Source organism: Gekko japonicus, unplaced genomic scaffold, assembly GCF_001447785.1.
Source record: "Gekko japonicus isolate JY-2015 unplaced genomic scaffold, Gekko_japonicus_V1.1 scaffold3837, whole genome shotgun sequence".
NCBI classification, from domain to species: domain Eukaryota; kingdom Metazoa; phylum Chordata; class Lepidosauria; order Squamata; family Gekkonidae; genus Gekko; species Gekko japonicus.
The window spans coordinates 59,225-82,781 of record NW_015176561.1 but is presented as its reverse complement, the minus strand read 5'-3'; the positions used below and the strand labels follow the sequence as shown (position 1 = coordinate 82,781).

Here is a 23,557-nt window from a genome sequence, read left to right as displayed (position 1 = left end):
GGCACATAAAGGTCTCAGAGAGGATCCTCAGGGATCCTCTCTCATGGAGGAGGGGATCTCTCTGTGGCTACTCGCCATGGTGGCTGAGGGGAACCTCCGCATTAGTAGGCACTGAACCTCAATCCCAGAGCCAGGAGGCCATGTTGTTGGATCTCCAGAGGAACTGGCTGGCCACTTCGTGAGACAAGATGGTGGGCTAGATGGACCCTCACTGGTCTGATCCGGCCTTCTGATGTTCTTAGGACTTCCACAGACCCCCCCCCCCCTGGACCCGCTGTTAAGGAGACACAGAGCTGGGCATCATCTGCATATTGGGGGCACCTCAGTCCATATCCCCAGTCTCTCCCAGTGTTTTCATGTAGAAGTTAAACAGGAACAGGGGGAAAGAGGGAACCCTGCCTGACCCCACGGCAGACCCCCAGCAGCAGTCCCCCCAATCCCCACACCCCCGGGGTCGGCCAGTCAAGTAAGAGCCGGTTTGGTGTAGTGGTTAAGTGCGCGGACTCTAATCTGGGAGAACCGAGCTTGATTCCCCACTCCTCCACTGGCACCTGCTGGATGACCTCGGGCAAGCCGTAGTCCTGTCAGAGCTGTTCTCTGAAGGGCAGTTATCGAAAGAGCTCTCTCAGCCCCGCCTACCTCACAGGGCGTCTGTTGTGGGGAGCGGAAGGGAAAGGTGTTTGTAAGCTGCTCTGAGACTCCCTTGGGTAGTGAAGGGCGGGGTATAAATCCAATCTCCTCCTCCTCCTCTAAGAGTCGAACCACTGGAACACGGTGGATGCCCCCCCCCCCACTCTGAACTTGGCCAATGTCTCCAGAAGGTTATCACGTTCGATCCAGGGCATCAACCCACTCGTTGCCTCAAGCGGGGCCCCCCGAATCAAGTCCCTTACACTAGACCTCCCTCCAGGAGGTCCAGTGGAGTTTGGGCTCCCCCAAGAACTCCTCTAAAACAACGAAGAGCCGGCGGTACTCAGGAACCCTGCCTGACCCCACAGCAGACCCCCAGCAGCAGTCGCCCAATCCCCACACCCCTGGGGTTGGCCAGTCAACGCCACGGTCCCGCCTCCCAGAAGGATATCGTGTTCGATGGTACTGAAAGCTGCTGAGGGGTCTTCAGGAAATCAAGAGAAACTCCCAAAAAATGTGTTCGGTTTTTGTCAGGAAGCTCTTCATACGTAACCCCGTCTCTGTGTGTCTTCTCTAGGCATTCACACCCTGCAGGTGTTCTCCGGCTGCGAAGAGAGCGGGGACAATCGTACCCCCAGAGGGTTTGCGAAGTACGGCTACAACGGGAGGGACTTCCTCAGTCTGGACCTGGCGACTCTCACCTGGACCGCACTGAGTGCAGAGGCCAATCTCATCAAGAGGAAATGGGACGCTGAGAGGGACCGAGGGGAACTCTGGGAGCGTTTCCTGGCTGAGACTTGCGTGGAGTGGCTCCACACGCACCTGCGCTACGGAAAAGAGGCTTTGCTGAGGATTGGTGAGGAGGGCGAACGGGGTGGCTGGGGGGAGTCGGGGAGAGGGTTATTTTGCATCCCCCCCCCTCACATCTGAAGAGCCGGCTCATACTTGAAGCAGACGGAAGTGGTGGAATGCAGGGTGGCACCGCTTCAGTTTGGTGTAGTGGTTAAGTGTGCGGACTCTAATCTGGGAGAACCGGGTTTGATTCCCCACTCCTCCACATGCAGCTGCTGGTGTGACCTCGGGTCAGTCACAAGCTCTGGCACAGCTGTCCTTGAAAAAGAGCAGTTTGTGTCAGAGCTCTCTCAGCCCCGCCTATCTCACAAGGGTGTCTGTTGTGGGGAGGGGAAGGGAAAGGAGTCTGTAAGCCGCTCTGAGACTCCAAGTGAAGGGCGGGGTATAAATCCAATCTCTTCTTCTTCTTCTGACGTCTGGTGGCCACAGTGTTCCCTCCAAGCTGAGTTAGTGTGAGCCAGCTCACAGTTTTTTAGCCTCCGGCTCAAGCATTTTTGTCTTAGCTCAGGAAGGGTGGCTCCCGAGCGAACTAATTGATGCAGCAGCCCAATCGCCCGCTCACAACTCTTTAATGCCAGTGGCTCACAAAGTAGAATTTTGGCTCACAGGACTCCACAGCTTAGAGGGAGCATTGCGGTGGGGGAAGAGGACGGTTTTGACTGCCGTCAGTTTACCTGTAATAGAGTCTGCTTATCGATCGCCTCCCCCACCCCGCAGTCTTTTGGAGAAGGTGGAAGTTCAGACCACCAGGCGGGTCTCTTTGTGGGAGACAAGGTGAGGGCCGCTGGGGAATTCCTGTCTGTGGAGTTTTTCATCTCTTTGGAATGGCAGAGGGGTGTGTGCCCGCCATCTCAGAGCCAGTTTGGTGCAGTGGTTAAGTGCGCAGACTCTAATCTGGGAGAACCGGGTTTGATTCCCCACTCCTCCACTCACAGCTGCTGGATGACCTTGGGCAAGCTCTAGTTCTGATAAGAGCTGTTCTTGAAAAAGAGCCGTTTCTGTCAAGAGCTCTCTCAGCCGCACCTACCTCACAGGGTGTCTGTTGTGGGGAGGGGAAGGGAAAGGAGTTTGTGAGCCGCTCTGAGACACCTTTGGGTAGTGAAGGGCGGGGTTATAAATCCAATCTCCTCTCCTCCTCCTCAGGACAGGGGGCCCCAGTCTGAGGGGTATGTGGACCCCCAAGTCCAACTTTACTTGGTGTGGTGACCAGTGTTCCCTCTAAGCTGAGTTAGTGTGAGCTAGCTTGCCGTTTTTAGCCTCCAGCTCACACATTTTTGTCTTCGCTCAGGAAGGATGTGGCTCCAGAACAGACTAACTTACGCAGGAGCCAAATCGCCCGCTCACAACTTTAATGTCAGTGGCTCACAAAGTAGTATTTTTGCTCACAGGACTCCACAGCTTAGAGGGAGCATTGCGGTGGGGGAAGAGGACGGTTTTGACTGCCGTCAGTTTACCTGTAATAGAGTCTGCTTATTGATCGCCTTTCAGCTAAAGCTCCCTGGAGACGGTTTACAGCATGGCTTACTGCATCTTTATTTTATTTGAACTCTAGTAAAATGAATAAAATGCAGTGATCTGTACACCTCCCCGCAAGCAGAAAACTAGGAAGTCAGGGAGATGACTGGAACACAGCCTTTTTTCATCATGGCACCTCCTCTTGCTGTACGAGAGAGAGAGAGAGAGATTGGATTTATACCCTGCCCTTCACTGAGAATCTCAGAGTGGCTTACAAACTCCTTTCCCTTCCCCTCCCCACCACAGACACCCTGTGAGGTAGGTGGGGCTGAGAGAGCTCTTGACAGAAACTGCTCTTTTCCAAGAACAGCTCTTATCAGAACTACGGCTTGCCCAAGGTCCTCCAGCCAGGTGCAAGTGGAGGAGTGGGGAGTCAAACTCAGTTCTCTGCGCACTTAACCACTACACCAAACTGGCTCCTGGGGGCCCTGTGGCCATTGGCTCTGCAACCCAAGGGTTGGGCAACACTCAACTGCCCACGAGCCCCATTTCTGTGGCTCACACTCAGCATCTCTCCTGCCAGAATGGGAGCCAAACCTGTTTGTTTTTTTGCAGATCCACCGAGGGGACGTGTGGCCCGTAAGGCAGGGTCAGACGGCCTGGAGACCCTCGTCTGCCAACTCCGCGGCTTCTACCCCAAGGAGATCGCAGTCACTTGGAGGAAGGGCGGGGAGGTCTGGCACCAGGACACCTCCCACGGGGGTGTCCTCCCCAACTCGGACGGGACCTACCACACCTGGCTGAGCATCAAGGTCGACCCCAAGGAGAAGGACCGTTTCCGGTGCCACGTGGAACACGACGGCCTGCCGGAGCCCCTGGACATGGCCTGGGAGGAGCCGGGTGAGAGACTGAAGGGGGGGGGAAGGCGGGCCCCTTTTAGGGGAAGATGGCTGACTCTGAAGGAAGGACAAAGTGAGAGCAGAACTTTCTACCAGATTCCCAGGGAAGGAGGAGGAGAATATAGCCACTTAAGGGGGGGGGGGCATGTACTTGGAACCAGTGTTCCCTCTAAGCTGAGTTAGTGTGAGCCAGCTCACAGTTTTGTAGGCCTCCAGCTCACACATTTTTGACTTGGCTCAGGAAGGGACGGCTCTGGAGCAAACTAATTGATGCAGCAGCCAAATGGCTCGCTCACAACTTCCATGCCAGTAGCTCACAAAGTAGAATTTTTGCTCACGAGACTCCACAGCTTAAAGGGAGCATTGGTCTGGAGGCGGGTTGTAGTTCTGGGAGAACCTCAGGCCCGACCTGTTAGGCACCAGTTTTGGACCGCCCTATAATCAGAATTTGTTTTGGGGCGGGGCGTGATAATCAGTGTTTTTCTGTACAAGAAAGGTGAAACCAGCAACACTGTTGTTCTCTTGCTGGTCGCTTTAATCTCCAAACAAACAAACAAAAAGCAGAGGCCTTTTTCAGGTAGTTCAGTAAGAACGGACTTAGGGGGGAAAGGAACTCCTCCCTGTATTGGAATCAACCACAGTCCTCCTACCCCCTAGGCCAGCATGCCCTCTAAGCTGCGTTAGTGTGAGCTAGCTCACAGTTTTATAGGCCTCCAGCTCACACATTTTTGTCTCAGCTCAGGAAGGGATGGCTCCGGGGCAAACTAGTCTATGCAGCACCCAAATGGCTCGCTCACAACTTTCATGCCAGTCTTTCACAAAGTAGAATTTTTGCTCACGAGACTCCACAGCTTAGAGGGAGCATTGCTTGGAACCAGTGTTCCCTCTAAGATGAGTTAGTGTGAGCCGGCTCATAGTTTTTTAGCCTCCGGCTCACACATCTTTGTCTTTGCTCAGGAAAGAGGGCTCCAGAGCCAACTAATTTCTGTGGTAGCCAATTCGCTGGCTCACCACTTTAAAACCAGCAGCTCACAAAGTAGAATTTTCGCTCACAAGACTCCGTAGCTTAGAGGGAGCATTTGCTTGGAACCCCAGATTATTGTGCTGACTTGGAGGGGGGGGACCCCTGGCAGGCGCCCCCTGCTTTCTGCAGACTCGCTTCCCACAGGAAATCAAAGGAGCTTGCAAGGAAGTGCATTAAGGTATGCAACCAAATACAGGCACGGGGCAGTCCACATGCAGCAACCGCGAGGAGGCCTTTTCAAATCCGCCACGCAAGCTTGATACAGATGGACAGTATGGGATAGTGGTTAGTGTCGGCTCTGGGGTTGTACTCGTGCTTGGGCCATTGTCAAAAGATGGGTGTTTTTCCCCCCCTGCTCGCCACATCCTTGTGAGGCTGATTTGATTCCCCGTCTCCACCTCCGGGAACCTGGAACAAAAATCCCCTTCTGATAGTTTGACCGAGACTGGGTTTGGACTGTCCCCCTACGGAGTAGAACACACCGGTAGAAGCAACAGGATTTACAGAAAGAAATCGAAAAGTGGTTCAGACTGACACGTGAGCCGTAGAGATTGGATCTTAGCTCTAACAGCAGCGTTCGACACGGTTGATTATGAACGTACGACCCAGTGCGTCAGCGATGTGGAGAGACGTGGCACAGCTTTACAGTGGCTGGTATCATTTCTCCACGGTCAGGGACAGAGGGTGGCGCTGGGGGAGAGGACATCAGCGCGTTTACCCACTGGTATGTGGCACTCCTTGGGAGTGATCCTCTCCCCAGCGCTGCATTCCTTGCGTTTCATGACGCTGCTGCTAAGAGGCCATGAAAGCAAACAGAGCCAGTTTGGTGTAGTGGTTAAGTGCGCGGACTCTGATCTGGGAGAACCGGGTTTGATTCCCCCACTCCTCCACTTGCACCTGGCTGGATGACCTTGGGCAAGCCCTAGTTCTGATAAGAGCCGTTCTTGAAAAAGAGCTGTTTCTGTCAGAGCTCTCCCAGCCCCACCTACCTCACAGGGTGTCTGTTGTGGGGAGGGGAAGGGAAAGGAGTTTGTAAGTTTGATTCCCCACTCCTCCACTTGCACCTGGCTGGATGACCTTGGGCAAGCCATAGTTCTGATAAGAGCCGTTCTTGAAAAAGAGCAGTTTCTGTCAAGAGCTCTCTCAGCGCCACCGACCTCACAGGGTGTCTGTTGTGGGGAGGGGAAGGGAAAGGAGTTTGTAAGTTTGATTCCCCACTCCTCCCCTTGCACCTGGCTGGATGAGCTTGGGTCAGGCACAAGTTCTCTCAGAACTGTTCTCTCAAGGGCAGTTTCTGTCAGAGCTTTCTCAGCCCCACCAACCTCACAGGGTGTCTGTTGTGGGGAGGGGAAGGGAAAAGGAGTTTGTAAGTTTGATTCCCCACTCCTCCCCTTGCACCTGGCTGGATGACCTTGGGTCAGGCACAAGTTCTTCTTCTTCTTCGCAAAGATTTTGCCCCTTTCTCCATTTTAGCCTCCTCCTGCCTTGTATCTGTCTGTGTGTGTGGGGGGGGGGTTACCTTCAGGGAAGAAATTCCCTCCCCAGGGAGGGAGGCCCACCACCGCACCCTCCCTACCTATGGCCACCATGCAAGCTGGGTTTGGTGATTTTAAGAAGAAGAAGAGATTGGATGTATACCCCGCCCTTCACTTGGAGTCCCAGAGCAGTTTACAAACTCCTTCCCCTCCCCACAACAGACACCCTGTGAGGGAGGCGGGGCTGAGAGGGCCCTCTCTCAAGGACTGCCCTTGACAGACCAGCTCTGAGAGAACTTGTGACTGACCCAAGGTCACACCAGCAGCTGCAATTGGAGGTGTGGGGAATCAAACCCGGTTCTCCCAGATTAGAGTCCACACACTCAACCACTACGCCAAACTGGCTCTGTTTGCTTTCATGACCTCTTAGCAGCCGCGTCCCACGTTCTGCACGCAGGAGGTCCCAGGCTCACCACCACGGTTTCTGCTACCTCGCAGATATGGGGTCCATCTGAGTAGACGCATTTCGTTTTTGTTTTTCTCATTTCAGACTCTGCATCCAACGTGGGGCTCATTGTGGGCGTCGTCCTGGGGGTCGTGGTGGCTGTCGTCCTGGTGGGGGCCGGGGTCACCTTCTACATCAGTAAATAAACCAGGGATGTGTTGGGGGGGGGGTCGAGTGAAAGGGCGTCTCGGAGCCACAGACTAGGAAATGACCATCTCCTGCCTGCAGATACTCCTTTGCTCTATGACCCAGGAAATCTTCTCGATGACAACTTGTAGAGGGTTGCCCCAAAAAGACTGTAAGACCAATGGGGGACGGTGGGCTCCAGAGCCCTGCTCTAGCCCGGGGGGCGGTGCTGGATGCTCTCTGGAGGACCCTTCGAATCCCGATGCTCTGATTCTGTCTCTGCAGGAAGACGACAAGAAGACAGCTACCAAGGAGCACCGAGTGAGTGATTTCCCCCCTCCCCTCGTTGAACTATTGCCTTGATGCCAGGGTGTGGGGGAGACGGCTGCTGTGCCCGGGTATCAGGCTGGCTGTGAAATCTCATAGAGAAGCTGCCCACCACCACCCCTCCCTGGCCAAAGTGATCTGGAAGGAGATGCACTTTCTGTGGCCCATGCAGCCAGCCAGCTGCCAGCCTGAGGGACTCGCTCTGAGAAGCAGCACGCAGCTGTCGAAAGGAAGGGAGATTTCCATGTTAGATTCCACCATGTAAGGGGGTGTGTGGAAAAGGGGTTGGGGGGAGATTGGACCACCCACCTCTCCAGGGAGAGATCCTGACCCCCTTCCTTCTTTCCCCTTCTGCAGCAAGGGACCAGGGATCAGACAGCTCTGTCAGTGGTAAGTGGGGGGTGGGGGGGAATGGAAGAGAAGGGGGGGAAATGGAAAGGGGGTTGGGAAGGCTTTTGCTTTCTTGTGGGAAAAGCCTCGAGGCTTGCAATATAGTCTCAGTCCTTGCATGAGAACAGTTTCTCGGCCCACCCACCCCCCCCCCATTTGATCAAACTCTCATTGGAAATCATGGAAAGGCTGTGCGATTTGGATCTGGTGAGGCAAGTGCGGCTGGACTCACTTCCTTGAGCCACCGTCCAGAGCTGCTGAGTCTGTGGGCCCCTCTCATTGGGCATCTTCTCACTCCCAGTGAGAATCCACCAAAGTGGGTTTTTGGTGGCCAGTCGGGTGGTGTGGTGAAGTGCGCGGACTCTGATCTGGGAGAACCGGGTTTGATTCCCCCACTCCTCCACTTGCACCCGCTGGATGACCTTGGGCAAGCCGTAGCTCTGGCACAGCTGATCTTGGAAAAGAGCAGTTTCTGTCAGAGCTCTCTCAGCCCCACCCACCTCACAGGCAACGTTCCCTCTAAGGTGTGGAGTCTTGTGAGCAAAAGTTCTACTTTCTGAGCGACTGGCATTAAAGTTGTGAGGGAGCAATTTGGCTACTCCATAAATTAGTTTGCTCTGGGGCAAAAGTTCTACTTTCTGAGCGACTGGCATTAAAGTTGTGAGGGAGCGATTTGGCTACTCCATAAATTAGTTTGCTCTGGAGCCCTCCTTCCTGAGCCAAGACAAAAATGTGTGAGCCGGAGGCTAAAAAACTGAACTGGCTCACACCAACTCAGCTTAGAGGGAACACTGCTCACAGGGTGTCTGTTGTGGGGAGGGGAGGGGAAAGGAGTTTGTAAGCCGCTCTGAGACTCCGAGTGAAGGGCGGGGTATAAATCAATATTCTCCTCCTCCTCCTCTGAGCTAGTGGCCTTGATTTGTAGGGGGCTGGCAGAGGGGCAGGTGGGCCTATCTCCAAGTGGAAGATCGATCTGGATAGCTTCTTCATTCCTGTCAGGTGATTCTACCTGCCTCCCCCATGTTCACACTGCCAGCTGGGAACTTCACTCTCTCCCCCTCTTTGGTTTCTGCAGCCTGATTTCCCATTGGCGTGTGAGAGGAACCAGAAGGGAACCCATCCGGATCTTCCCAAGAACGCAGGACCCTCGTGAGCTGTGGCCCATCTTTAGCACCCCCTGTTATGTTGCCTGTTTCTGTACTAGTCGGCAGAACTGTTTCTTGAGGGCGGGACAGTCTCTTTCTGACGGACCTGTCTTTCTCCTTCCTCGGGCCTTGAGATGGGAAATTCCCCCCTTGTTTCTTCTAAGTCGCTGCAGCTGCTGTGGAGCATAAATGCCTGGCCAGTGCGATCGCCCTTTTCGGTTTCTGAGGATGTGTGAAAACCTCTGGGGGTTTGCCAAAGTTTGGAAATCCGAGTTCAGGCCTTTAAAGAGGGATTGTTTTAGTAACATTAAGGCGGTCTGTGTGAGTTATTAATTTTAACTACTGCAAAAATCCCATGACACTGGAAGCGTTAGAAGAACTTGGAATTCTGTGATTTTGAAAATGGCTGCTAATATAGTAATATGAATAATCAGCTTGATCGAGCCAGTTTTGACTTTTGAAAGTGTTTGTACGGTTTGTATCGTATAATTTCTTGGTTTTCTTTGCATAGAAATTATAGGGTGGTATTTTTCCCCCTTTGTATCTTGTTATCTATCTTCTATAGTCAGGGGCATAGCCACAGTGGGGCACATAGGGGCACGTGCCCCATCACTCGTTTGGTGTAGTGGTTTTTGGTGGCCAGTTTGGTGTCGTGGTTAAGTGCGCGGACTCTAATCTGGGAGAACCGGGTTTGATTTCCCCAGTCCTCCACTTGCACCTGGCTGGATGACCTTGGGCAAGCCGTAGTTCTGATAAGAGCTGTTCTTGAAAAAAGAGCAGATTCTGTCAGAGCTCTCTCAGCCCCACCCGCCTTATACAGGGTGTCTGTTGTGGGGAGGGGAGGGGAAAGGAGTTCGTAAGCCACTCTGAGACTCCTTTGGGTAGTGAAGGGGTATAAATCCAATATGTTCTTCTTCTCGTGGTCCAGGCACCTCAGCTTCCGGTGCCTCCACCTGCAGGCAATGGGCATGGAGGCGGAGGCTGTGCGGCTGGAGCGCTTGGCAATGTTCCCTCTAAGCTGTGGAGTCTTGTGAGCAAAAATTCTACTTTGTGAGCTACTGGCATTAAAGTTGTGAGCAAGTGATTTGGCTCCTACATAAATTAGTTTGCTCTGGAGCTCTCCTTCCTGAGCCAAGACAGAAATGTGTGAGCTGGAGGCTAAAAAACTGAACTAGCTCACACTAACTCAGCTTAGAGGGAACACTGCTTGCTAGCCACTTCTCCCAGGCCAAGCAAGCTGGCGGATGAGGCAAGCAAGGCCTCTCTGCAGTCATGTGATCTGCTGCCCATTCATATGCTGGCATCACATGACTGGGTCCCTCGGCTCACCCACTGCTCGTCCAGCTCCATGGGGGGTGGCAGCAGCAACTCTGGGCCAGGTAATGGGGCTGGGGCTTGGGAAGGAGGCATTTGTGGAGACGGGCGGGCTGTCATGGGCATGGATGAGCTCACAGAGCCTTCAGAAACCACAGCTGGCTCCTCTGAAGCAGCAGAGGAGGATAGCTGGCAAGTGCCTTGGCTGTCTTCACACCTGGCCCAAATAAGAAGGAAGAACTGCACAGCTGAAAGTCCTCCTGACTCACCCCCACGTGTGACTCATTTAAGAGAGTGACTGCTGCAAGGCTTAGCAAGCAGGCCAAGAGAGGCCAGGCTACAAGGGAGACGCTCCGCTAGCCCAGAGTTCTAACAGGAGCCTGGCCGATCGTGCAGCTGGCTAATTGGTAGCAGCATTTAACTCCACACTCCGGGCAGAACCCTTTGTGGAAGCAACATGTTAGGAGAGGTCCTCCATTATGGGGGAAGGAGGACCAGTCCTGGGGTGGGTAGCGGTCGATGTATACAGAGAAAGCAAATCTGAATGAGAAATCCAGGCCCAAAGAGACAAGGTGACAGGGTGTCTGTAAAAATCAGTTGTTCTCTTTACTAAATACTCTAAAGTTTCGCACACATACAAAACATAGCAGAATCATACCATCAACACACAAGTTCCTTTAGCTATAAAGACAAGAATATAAGATAGTTTCCCATAGCTACTTTGGAGTTTGAGATAGGTATTCGCAAAATACTTGCCTTATCCAGGAGCTGTCTTGGTTGGAGACTAAGGAAAGGATCTCTGGCATTAATAGTAGCTCTTCCACATTGCTTTGGAACAATGCCAGCTAATGTGGGCATGAAGTCTCTGCAGCTGTAAGGCTGTGCAGCTCCAGAGAGTCCACACACAAAAGAGCCTTAAAGGAAAGGTGGGGGGGTGGGGGTTGGTGGCTAAGCCATGTGCAGGGCTAGTTAAAGTGTAGGGGCAGGATACTGGGTGAAGTGCAGAGATTCAAAGTGTGCTCTCTCTCTCTGCGTTATATTCCAGGTGGGGGGGGGGGCCCTAGCTTGTTGTGTCCCACCTTTTCTCTAAGCCCAACCCAAAGTCACCCTTGGGTTGGTTGCAGGCATAGAGGGGCCGTGTTTTCCCTAGGGGAGTGGCAATGTTGTAATTCTAGATTCTATCTCATGGACCATTTGGCAGGGTGTGAGGTGTAGCTTCCTGCATCTTCCTTTGTTGTGCTGATGAAGTTGGCCTCTCTCAGGAGCACAAGAGCTGTAAACAGGATACTTTGGTATTTGTTGTTCAGTCGCACAGTCAAGTCCGACTCGCCAGGCCCTCCTGTCTTCCGCTGTCCTCTGAAGTTTGCTCAGTTTCATGTTCGTTGCATCGATGACACTGTCCAACCATCTCATCCTTTGCCGTCCCCGTCTTCTTTGACCTTCAATCTTTCCCAGCATCAGGGTCTTCTCCAGTGAGTGCTCCCTTCTCATTTGGTGGCCAACTTTGGTATACAAATGCAGATTTAGGTTTCTGCCTTCCTGACATCTCTGTCTCTCAGTAATGGAGAATATGCAGCCAGAAGTTGTCCTTTTCTGCTAACAAAGAACTCACCATGTTGTCTTGCTCCCATAATCCTTTGCTGACCGTAGGTGTGTGTGTCAAGCTCCATTGACATAAACACAGCAGGCAAAAGCCTGTCAGGCAAACAGACAGAGTCCCAGCAGATGAGACACACACAGCCTTACCCAAGTCCAGGTGGATTTGTGAGCATATTTCATGGCATGTGTCCTTGTGTAAGCAAATATTTATTCACCAATAAGTTAATCTCCTAACAGTCCCCCCTTTCATAACCTCTTTATTGACGATGAAGAGGTGATGACAAATGATACCATCTGATATCGGGAAGCGATGATCCGGGCCAGTCAGGTCATGTCACACAACTGGGGTGACGTGTGTATTGGGAACCTGTTAAGAACACGTTGGGCGTTCAACGAGAGTCCAGCATCAGTTGGTGACCCAAATCAGAAGGGGTCATCACATCTGGTCCGGAACAGATTGTCAGGAGCAGTAGGAACTGGAGCAACAGGAACAAACCCAGCAAACAGGAACAGGATCAGTCCATAGATGCCATCTGGTCACGTCTGGATCGGCTGGTCACGTCTGATGTCACGTCAGGTGCCACGTCTGGTGTCATCTTTCTGGAATCAGGAACACCTCGTGCCAAATGGTGCTGACTACACTACTCTGTGCATGATTATGGGGTGTGTCGTTTTCTTAAAAATAACAAAAACTATCCTACAAAACAATAAACACCAGATTGTTTTCTGCTTAGACCAGACCTCTATCTCCAGGCAAGTATGAGACCTTGTCATGTAATCATACACATAGCAATCATGTATATACAGTAGAAATCAATGGTTAATTCCCTATAACCATTAGAGAAAAATTCAAAAAGGAAATTGTCAGGTACCTTAAAACGTTAACTATGATGCAATTCTAACCTAAGAAAAACTTATAAACACTTTTTCCAAAACAAGAAAAGACACTAATGAATTATTATTGGGCAAAGGAACAATAACACCAGTACCCTATTAAGATATAAAAACACATTCAAGCTACTAATGCATAAAAGTAATAAGAAAAATTGATACCTAAGGCATAAAAGAAAGTAAATGAACATTCCTAGGCAAGAGTCTTACTAAAACTACTGAACCCTTTTAAATGAAATGCACAAAAACCTAAAAACATCTAGCAAATTGGATATCATGATTCAAGAATTACAAGGCTTAGAAACATATCAAAAATAAAGAAATTCCTTTGTAAACTGTGGGTATGTCCCTGAGAATGAACTCATTCAAGTAAATGGAAATGACAACATTTTCAGCAGCTGCAATGAACCTGTAAACTTCAACGGTTATAATAAAACATTGGTAATACAATTATTTACAGAGAATAAATTTCCTCGGAGAAGCTGGCATCTCAAAGGTAGGATTCCTTCTTAGCGCACTCTGTTGAGTAAAGTGGGCATTAAGTCCATCTGGTTCCTTTTTAGTTAATGCAAAGTTCATAAAGGAACACCATTCCAGTGTTATTTCTTCCTGGTTATGATACAGTTTATTAGAAATCCTTTGGTCCTCTGTCTGACAGTTGGCAAGCACAAACACATCCGGAAACGCTCGCTCTTCCATGTATGTACTGGATGAGCTTTCCCGTTTCCTGGCTGGCACAGACACTTTGTCAGTCTACCCAAGCAGGAAGCAGATCTATTGCATATTAACACAAAATTCCTGTATATGGAGACAAAACTGCATAAAGAGTGAAACACCCAAAACAGCATATAAAGGTAAAAACACCTAAGACACCCCCCCCTTGGTGCCGGGGGCACTTCTGGTAAACATGAGATGAACCCTTTCTTCCCTTGGGCAGGTATCGAGAGGCAACCCTCCCATGAAAGTCCAACAAAAAGGTAGGGTCCATCATAATGACTGGTGTACCCCTAACAGAACTTGCTGAGGCATTGGTGGAGCGTGGCAGCGCATGCAAATGGGCGTGCGCGTCATGGTATATACACCATGGGTGTATATACTCAGAACAAAACCAAAATAAGGATGCAGGACAAAACAACAATAAGGATGTTCTGCCCTTAAAAAGCCATGCACCAGCAACAGTAGTTCATTGGTAGTGCCAGGCAAACTCCAAACCAGAGTAAAAAGAATAAAGAGGAAATCTCCGGGCTTAGGCTAGAGGTTGGCAGCTGAAATAAAAGTTTTTGCAAAAATACAGGCTCTGTTAAAAAAGTTGTTATGTTTGAAAAAGGATTTAAATTTTGGGAAAAGATTAGGATTTTAGATTAAAAGCAAAACTTAAAAATGACCAAAAATTGTTTCAATTCAAACACAAAACTTCAAAACTAATGCAAAAGTGTTAGGTAGTAAAAACAAAACTTGTTTCATTGTCCATGAGGGTGGAAGGGAATTTCTGAACCTTTTTAATTCAACCTTCCCAAAATGGAACAAAAAGAAAGAAAACATTTGATCTCAAAAAAAATGAGAAGGGGGGGGGGGTTCTGGCCCAGCCCTTCACAAAAGGTTGAAGTTTGAGATAAGTTTGGTTCTATTCCCTTTGCTGCAAGGGAAAGCATGCTTTGTTTACTGGGGAGCCAAGCGTTGGCACAGATAGGCAGAATTTATTAATACAGTGCTAAAATATTAGTATGGTCCCTCTATCAGGTTAATACATCAGTAATTGTTAGTGATCAAGATTCAGCCAGGTGAGAAGAGGGGGGGGGTTAATTTATCAAAGCGGGCAGCTTTGGAATGTGTTCCTCCTGCTGCCTCTCCCCTGAGAACAAAAGACTTCCATTCCGGCCACATGTTCTGTGGGGGATGGGTTGCCACTTCATCTCCAGTTTGGCATTTTATAGGTCGAAAAAGTCAAAAATATTCTATATCTCCCCCCCTGATTTGCTACTGTAATGGAAGCAAATCAAATATTTAAAGAATATAAGAAAAAAAATGAGGATGAGAGACTCTTTTTCCAACTGTGAAAGTTGAAAAATAAAAAAAACTTGAACTGGGGCTGGTTTGTCTCTTGCAGTCAATTCTGGCTGCAGATTTCAAACCAGAATCTGCTGCTGCTGGCAGAGGGCATTTAGCAAGACAATAGTTTAATGGCTCTCCCGAAGGGAGGGGGTGAAGTGGAGGAAGGTGGTCGAAGAGCGGAAAATTCCCTTCTCTGCAAGGCTACTCCAGAGGAGGGAGAAGAGGGGAATGTGCTTCCCTTGGTTGCCACCTCCAGTTGGAATTACATTAGAGTTATGAAGCTGAAATCGGAAAGGATATGGTCTAATAGCACTCATAGGAAGGATGCAGACATTTTCAAATGACACCAAACTCCTATATTGCCAGGAAGTTGTGTATTTGGGGCAATCCCCAGGAAACGCCTGGAGATTGGCAACTTAGCAAACTGGTCAAAAATTTCTAATTTTTGATTGTTCTGAACGACCCAACATGATGCAGGCATTCGTAACAAATCAGAGAATGCAGGATCCCTGTCCATTAATGGATCTTATTTGAAATTAATAAGGTTTTTCCAAAAAGGGGGAAAAAGTACTCTTCACACACAAGCCTCTCCCATTCCTTCCAAGCCTTCCCTGGCTGTAAAGCAGATGCCTGAGGGAAGGGGGGAGGGGGTGTTTGCATTGTGCTAGCAAGGCTGAAAGGGCTTGTTTTCTAGCTGACTCTTAAAAGGAGTGAGATCCTGCTTGAGTTTTGCCCAAGTCTCCCAGCTCTAGGCCTGCTGCTGGGGGCTCCATCTTATTCTTGCACTCAGAATGGAGTTTTTGGTGCATTTTTCTTGATGTTATTAGTTATTAGTCTCTGTGGGGGGGGGGGGCAAGCTGTACCTTTAGCTCTCTGCGAAGGCAGTGCCAGAGAATTCTAGGAAATGCTTTGATCCAGAACCAGAGCTCATAAAAACAGTCTGTCCTTCACGGCCCTCTCTCGTTCTCTGGCAAACTTGCCCTCCCAGGAGGTGTTTGGCAAGCATTTTCATAGAGGAGAAAATGAGCTCTCCTCCCACCAGTGTTCCCTCTAAGCTGAGTTAGTGTGAGCTAGCTCACAGTTTTTTAGCCTCCGGCTCACACATTTTTGTCTCAGCTCAGGAAGGGAGGGCTCCAGAGCAAACTAATTGATGCAGTAGCCAAATTGGTTGCTCACAACTTTAATGCCAGTAGCTCACAAAGTAGAATTTTTGCTCAGAAGACTCTACAGCTTAGAGGGAACATGGGTTGGAACCGCGCACCGCCAGAGTCGAGATTACCATACGCAAGTGGAGTTCCACCCACCTCTAAAAAAATTCCCCACCTTCGAAGAAGTGGGGTTGGGATTAATTTCCAAATCTGCTGGGGCTTTTCAGATCTCTAAAGGGGACCGAGCCGTTTTGGGCTCCCTGGACAGCTCGCTGTCAGAGAGAGTTTAGAGATGCGGTCAGTCCAAAGTCGAGGCTCCAAAAATAGTGCACCTCACTTTACCGCGATCTCAGCATCTCATTCTCTCCAAGCAAGCCTGCCCTCCTAGAGAGCTGGCTGGCAGGTTTCCTCCCTGCTGGGGGGAAATCTCTTCACCTCGATGTGGGACTCTGTGCATGCTCAGGAACTAGCGGCGCCAGAATTGTTTTTCTCTCATTTCCATGAAGAAATGAGGGTGGGGTACGAAAACCTTGGGGCTCCTTGAGCTCTGCCGGTCTCTCGTGAGAGGGAGGAGGGGAAATGCTCCTCTCTCTCTCCTTGAAAACGGGACCTCAAGAGAGTTTTCTCTTATTATCTTTCCTAAGGGGTCCTCATCAATGTTCCCTCTAAGCTGTTGAGTCTTGTGAGCATAATTTCTACTTTGTGAGCTGCTGGCATTTAAGTTGTGAGCGAATGATTTGGCTATTGCATAAATTAGCTTGCTCTGGAGTCATCCTCCCTGAGCTAAGACAAAAATCTGTGAGCTGGAGGCTAAAATTCTGTGAGCTAGCTCACACTAACTCAGCTTAGAGGGAACACTGGTCCTCATCTCTCATCTCCGCGGCTAGCGAGGCTTCTCTGGACTTGACAGAGAGCCATGCGTACAAGCAAGGTCCAGCTGAGCGCACGGGGAAGAGGGGGGGGGCAAAGGGTGGGAGGCAATGTTCCCTCTAAGCTGTGGAGTCATGTGAGCAAAAATTTTACTTTGTGAGCTACTGGCATTAAAGTTGTGAGCGAGCCATTTGACTACTGTATTAAATTGGGTTTGCTCTGGAGCCACATCCTTCCTGAGCTAAGACAAAAATGTGTGAGCCGGAGGCTAAAAAACTGTGAGCTAGCTCACACTAACTCAGCTTAGAGGGAACACTGGTGGGAGGAGAGCTCATTTTCTCCTCTATGAAATTGACAGAGCTCATTTTCTCCTCTATGAAATTGACAAGTGTTTGAAGGAAAACTCTTGTCTCGCTAGAAGAGGCATGTGCATGGAAATTCTTCCATTTCACTACCTCCCTCTTTGGATTTTTCCCATGGCATGACAGAGGGGGGGGGGGGTTAACCCCTTGTCTGCCGCTGTCCTGCCCTGGTCCATCCGACCAACCAGGGGGGGGGTTGTGGTGTGCACTGTCCGCCGTGGGCATTCACCCCAGCGGGAAAAGCCTCTCTCTCTGTTACGGGAGAGTCTTTCTTTTCCAGACTCGAGTGTGCATGCCCTCAGCAGAATGTGAGGGGGGGGGGAACGCCCTCTCCCTCTCTCTGTGAAATTTGGGGTGCCAGAACAGGTCGCTGCAGTTTTGCAGGAGCGTGTTTTGGTCCCAACGGGGCGGTTTGCAGCTATGGGAGCTGAGGGGTGACCCCCCATAGCTCTCGCTTTTGACGAGCGCCTGAAGGGGGACTGCATCAGGCTGCTGGTGAAAGTAATCCATATGGTATCCTCTTTCCTTGAGTTTCCTTCAGGCATGCCAACGGAGGGGACTCCCTCGGGGGATTCCCCTACCCTGGCTCCGGCTGTTGGCTCTATTTTTCTGATGATTTCCCCCATATTTATTGCTCGGCTGGTGTGGTCCAATATTGGCCTGCATTATTTGCCACACTGGTCTTTCCTCTTCCTTCCTATCTGGTGTCGTGGTTCAGTGCGCGGACTCTAATCTGGGAGAACCGGGTCTGATTCCCCACTCCTCCACTTGCACCTGCTGGTGTGACCTTGGGTCAGACACAAGCTCTGGCACAGCTGTCCTTGAAAAAGAGCAGTCTGTGTCAGGGCTCTTTCAGCCCCACCCACCTCCCAGGGTGTCTGTTGTAGGGAGGGGAAGGGAAAGGAGCTTGTAAGTCGCTCTGAGACTCCCAAGTGAAGGGCGGGGTATAAATCCAATCTCCTCCTCCTCCTCCTCTTCCGTCCTGCTTTTGGGGGTTTTAAACTTCCTGATTCTCTTAAGAATGCGCCCACTCTCTTTATTGTGTTTCTCAGTTCATCCCAGGTTCCCTGTGTCGGGTCTGAAACGTATAGGACTAGCTTGGTTTGCCTATTGAAGCCTTTCACTAGTGCATCCCGAAAAGCGGGCACGTCATAGTTTGGAGGGTCGTTAGCGGCATCGACCGTGTTAGAAAGGAGTCCCAGAAGTTGCTTTCGGGCCATGTAAATTTCAGGTTCTTCACCGTCACCTTGCTTTTCTGAATAAAATAGGGCGTCCAGGATGGAACTCGGGTCCAAATAGGTGAGAACTTGTCTCATCCACTGAATCCTGGTTCCGTCTCCTAAGTTATTGGCTGACACGGCTGCATCGATGGCCGCCAGGTCAGCCCCACTAGCACATCGACGCGCTAGTAATGTTAAATCCTCCCCATTTAGACCAACATAAACGGTGGTCGCTGTTGTTAGCCATTGCACAGCCTTCTCCCTGGTAAGAGAGCCCAAGTCTTCTGCTATTGCTTTAACCTTTTCTAGTCGCCAAAGGCGATTCATGGCCTCGAGCTGTAGTCCCAGTTGTCCCTTAAGGGATTCAATCGCTCTGTGGCAGGAATCGTGGTTTACAAGCACTCTTTTGGCATGGTTTAGTTCAGTGAGGTAGCGAGCAGCTGATTGTTGTGCTGCAGCCAGATCCTTGGTGACTTTAGCTAACGATGTCTCTGCCAGTCTAGCTCTGTTTTCATATTCTTCACTTGCACGCTTGGCCTCGTGTGCTCTATCGGCCAAGCTTTGTTTTTCCAGGACCAGGTTAAGCCTTTCTGTCCTCACGCATAAGCTTTCCTCCTCATTGGTTTTTTGAAGTTCTGCAATCTCAACCTCAAATTCCTTTCTCTTATTTTCTAACAAGCCCTCGTAGTAGTTTTGCTGGGATTCAAGGGCATGAGCATGCTCAGACCTCTGTACCTCCAGCGCTGCTTGAAATCTCTCTCTCTCCTGTCCTCCCCATTTAGACCAACATAAAAGGCTGTAATTTTGTTCCTCCCTTAAAAATTCTAGTTGGCGATTTTGTTCCTCTCTTAAAAATTCTAGGCCATTTTCTTCCTCTCTTAATACTTTGAGCGCTCCTTGAAATCTCTCTCTCTCTTGATTGTGTTCTTTTCTTTCAACTTCTAGTCGGCAATTGTGTTCCTCTCTTAAAAATTCTAGTTGGCGACTTTGTTCCTCTCTTAAAAATTCTAGGCCATTTTGTTCCTCTCTTAATACTTTGAGCGCTCCTTGAAATCTTTCTCTCTCCTGATTGTGTTCTTTTCTTACACATTCTAGTTGGCGATTTTGTTCCTCTCTTAAAAATTCTAGGCCATTTTGTTCCTCTCTTAATACTTTGAGCGCTCCTTGAAATCTTTCTCTCTCCTGATTGTGTTCTTTTCTTACACATTCTAGTTGGCGACTTTGTTCCTCTCTTAAAAATTCTAGGCCATTTTGTTCCTCTCTTAATACTTTGAGCGCTCCTTGAAATCTTTCTCTCTCCTGATTGGGTTCTTTTCTTACACATTCTAGTTGGCGATTTTGTTCCTCTCTTAAAAATTCTAGTTGGCGATTTTGTTCCTCTCTTAAAAATTCTAGTTGGCGATTTTGTTCCTCTCTTAATACTTTGAGCGCTGCTTCATGTGTTTTCCGTACATGTTCCAGTTCTAGCTTTCTGTCCCGGTTGTCCCTTTTCAGTTTGTCCATTTGGCGATGGTAGGCTAAGGCTACCCATCCCAGAATAAAGAACAAACAAGCCACACCGGTCCATACGAGCAGACCCTCGATGTAGGTACCGTCCCACAACTGAGGGTGGCTCTCCGACCCGGGCAGACTGTCCCTGGCAAAAGGGTTAAGGATGGGTGAGCTGAGGGCAAACAGCTGCTTCAGCACCTCCATCATAGGTCTGTTTCTCAAGTGTTCCTGCAGTTCGCAGTCAGGGCGCAGCAGAGTGAGGCTGCAAGTCCCAGCAACGAAATGCAGGCACTCTCTAGCTTCTGATGAAGTGGATCACCAGAAAAAAATATGGAGTTTTAGGCTGCAAGCTCGCGGATGGCAGCGGGGGGGGGGGGGGGGGGGGAGAAAGTGGAAAGGAGTTTGTATGTCCCTACATGTATGTGCGTGCTTGGTGAAAACGTTGGGGATTTCTCTTATCTCAATCACGCAGTGCCGGATTTACACATAAGCTAAATAAGCTACAGCTTAGGGCCTCGCAATCTGCTGGGGCCTCAAATAAAAACACAATATAAAAAATGATTTCAAATACTAAAAAGGCGTATATATTTTAAATTTTTCTGAGACCAGCTGATGTAATTTAAAACAGTAGGGGGCCTCTAGGTTTTGTATAGCTTAGGGCCTCAGCAAGTCTAAATCCGGCCCTGCAATCACGCCACCGGTTGCCACCCAAACGAAAAGGCTGGAGCTTGTCCCGAGTTTGCTCCAAGGGGCAGTAGGAAAAGGGATAGAAGAGACCTCCCCACGATAGCTTTTGCTCTCTAGGGAGCCTCACAGACAGACAAACCATTCACACAGTCCCTAACTGGATTCCCAAAACAGATCTGTCTCTCCACGTCCTTGGCAGCGAGGGGGGGGGGCGGGTCTAAACCAACGTTCCCTCTAAGCTGTGGAGTCTCCTGAGCAAAAATTCTACTTTGTGAGCTACTGGCATTAAAGTTGTGAGCGAGCGATTCGGCTACCGCGTAAATTAGTTTGCTCTGGAGCCCTCCTTCCTGAGCTAAGAGAAAAATCTGTGAGCCGGAGGCTAAAAAACAGTGAGCTAGCTCACACTCACTCAGCTTAGAGGGAACACTGGTCTGAACGCCTGTTTTCCCTTCCCTCAGCCAAGGGACCACGCCACGTTGGGCAGCCATCTGTTAGGAGAGGTCCTCCATTATGGGGGAAGGAGGGACCAGTCCTGGGGTGGGTAGCGGTCAATGTATACAGAGAAAGCAAATCTGAATGAGAAATCCAGGCCCAAAGAGACAACGTGACAAGGTGTCTGTAAAAACCAGTTGTTCTCTTTACTAAATACTCTAAAGTTTCGCACACATACAAAACATAGCAGAATCATACCATCAACACACAAGTTCCTTTAGCTATAAAGACAAGAATATAAGATAGTTTCCCATAGCTACTTTGGAGTTTGAGATAGGTATTCGCAAAATACTTGCCTTATCCAGGAGCTGTCTTGTAGCAATAGTAGGTTGGAGACTCAGGAAAGGATCTCTGGCATTAATAGTGGCTCTTCCACATTGCTTTGGAACAATGCCAGCTAATGTGGGGCATGAAGTCTATACAGCTGTAAGGCTGTGCAGCTCCAGAGAGTCCACACACAAAAGAGCCTTAAAGGAAAGGTGGGGGGGGGGGGTTGGTGGCTAAGCCATGTGCAGGGCTAGTTAAAGTGTAGGGGCAGAGTACGGGGTGAAGTGCAGAGATTCAAAGTGTGCTCTCTCTGCGTTATATTCCAGGTGTGTGTGTGGGGGGGCTAGCTTGCTGTGTCCCACCTTTTCTCTAAGCCCAACCCAAAGTCACCCTTGGGTTGGTTGCAGGCATAGAGGGACCGGGTTTTCCCTAGGGGAGTGGCAATGTTGTAATTCTAGATTCTATCTCATGGACCATTTGGCAGGGTGTGAGGTGTAGCTTCCTGCATCTTCCTTTGTTGTGCTGATGAAGTTGGCCTCTCTCAGGAGCACAGGAGCTGTAAACAGGATACTTTGGTATAAAAATGCAGATTTAGGTTTCTGCCTTCCGTGACATCTCTGTCTCTCAGTAATGGAGAATACGCAGCCAGAAGTTGTCCTTTTCTGCTAACAAAGAACTCACCATGTTGTCTTGCTCCCATAATCCTTTGCTGACCGTAGGTGTATGTGTGTCAAGCTCCATTGACATAAACACAGCAGGCAAAGCCTGTCAGGCAAACAGACAGAGTCCCAGCAGCAGATGAGACACACACAGCCTTACCCAAGTCCAGGTGGATTTGTGAGCATATTTCATGGCATGTGTCCTTGTGTAAGCAAATATTTATTCACCAATAAGTTCATCTCCTAACAAACAAGTCAGCTTTGTGCTGCTAGCATCCACTCCGGCTCGGCTCTTGCACCTAGACCTTCGGACCACCCCCCCCACCCCCCCCGCCTTGGGACTTGGCTCTGTGTTCCTGGCTCCTGACCCCAGCTTTTTGGACTTTGCACCGTCTTCTCGGCTCCTGACCTTGGCTTCTTCTGGAGTCCCTTTGTCCAGCCTGTGACACCAAGCTGCAAAATCCTTGCCTGGAGTTCAGGGAAGGAGTGTGGCCAGCATCCGCCTGTCTCCCTCCCCTCCTGCAAGATTTAAAGGGCCCACTGATCAGCTGGAGGGCCCTTTTAATGCCACAGGCAGCTGCTATGGGGCGTGCCTCTCTTTGAGGGGGGCAGCATTTTGGGTAGCTGTTTCTGTTCCTGTGCCATGAACTTTCCAGAACTGAGGTCAGTTTGGTGTCGTGGCTAAGTGCGCGGACTCTAATCTGGGAGAACCAAGTTTGATTCCCCACTCCTCCACTTGTAGAAGAAGAGAGAGAGAAGAGATTGGATTTATACCCCGCCCTTCACTTGGAGTCTCAGAGCAGCTGACAAACTCCTCTCCCTTCCCCTCCCCACAACAGACACCCTGTGAGGTGGGTGGGGCTGAGAGAACTCTGACACAAACTGCTCTTTTTCAAGGACACCTGTGCCAGAGCTTGTGACTGACCCAAGGTCACATCAGCAGGTGCAAGTGGAGGAGTGGGGAATCAAACCCGGTTCTCCCAGATTAGAGTCCGTGCACTTAACCACTACACCAAACTGGCTCTCCATGAACTAAAGAGATCCATGAACTCAATACCTCACTGTGTTATTTAGTTTCTTTCAATTCCCCGACCCCCCCCTGCCGCAGGGGGTTTTTGTGGGGGGGAGGGGGGAGGGAAAGGAGTTTGTAAGCCACTCTGAAACTCCTCTGGGTAGTGAAGGACGGGGTATAAATCCAATCTCTTCTTCTGATAGTCGTAGGGTTGCCAACCTCCTGGTGAGGCCTGGAGACCCCCCCCAAAAAAAATTAAATCTTGAATCTAATTAAAGTCCCTGTAGAATATGGCAGCATTGAGTGGCAGGTTCTACTGCATTCTATCCTTGCTGAATTCCACCCCTCCTCCAACTCCACCCTCTCCAGGTTCCACCTCCAAATCTCCAGGAATTTCCCACGGTGGAGTTGGCAACACCAGTTCTGCAGGGCCTGTAAAATGGAGCTGTTCCGCCAGTGTAACAGCCACAGCAACCCCTCCGGGTCAACCGTGCTGGTTCTAAGAACAGGTTGCACAACACAAGTACAAAATTACTCAAGGAAATCTAAGACCTCCTTAAACATAAGGAGGGGGAGGGAGAGGAGTTTGTAAGCCACTCTGAGACTCCAAGTGAAGGGCGGGGTATAAATCCAATCCTCCTCCTCCTCCTCCTCCTCCTCCTCCT

The 23,557-nt window shown here is 50.0% G+C and overlaps 1 protein-coding gene across 1 annotated transcript; it reads left to right on the top strand.

Annotated features, from left to right (window-relative positions):
* Positions 1-76: 76 nt before the first annotated feature.
* LOC107124096 (HLA class I histocompatibility antigen, B-14 alpha chain-like) lies at positions 77-9,277 on the top strand. The gene is made up of 7 exons (XM_015427482.1): positions 77-104; positions 1,208-1,486; positions 3,553-3,837; positions 6,886-6,978; positions 7,252-7,287; positions 7,651-7,683; positions 8,759-9,277. The coding sequence occupies exons 1-7, from the start codon at positions 77-79 to the stop codon at positions 8,761-8,763; spliced, it is 759 nt and encodes a 252-aa protein (XP_015282968.1). The 3' UTR covers positions 8,764-9,277.
* Positions 9,278-23,557: the final 14,280 nt, after the last annotated feature.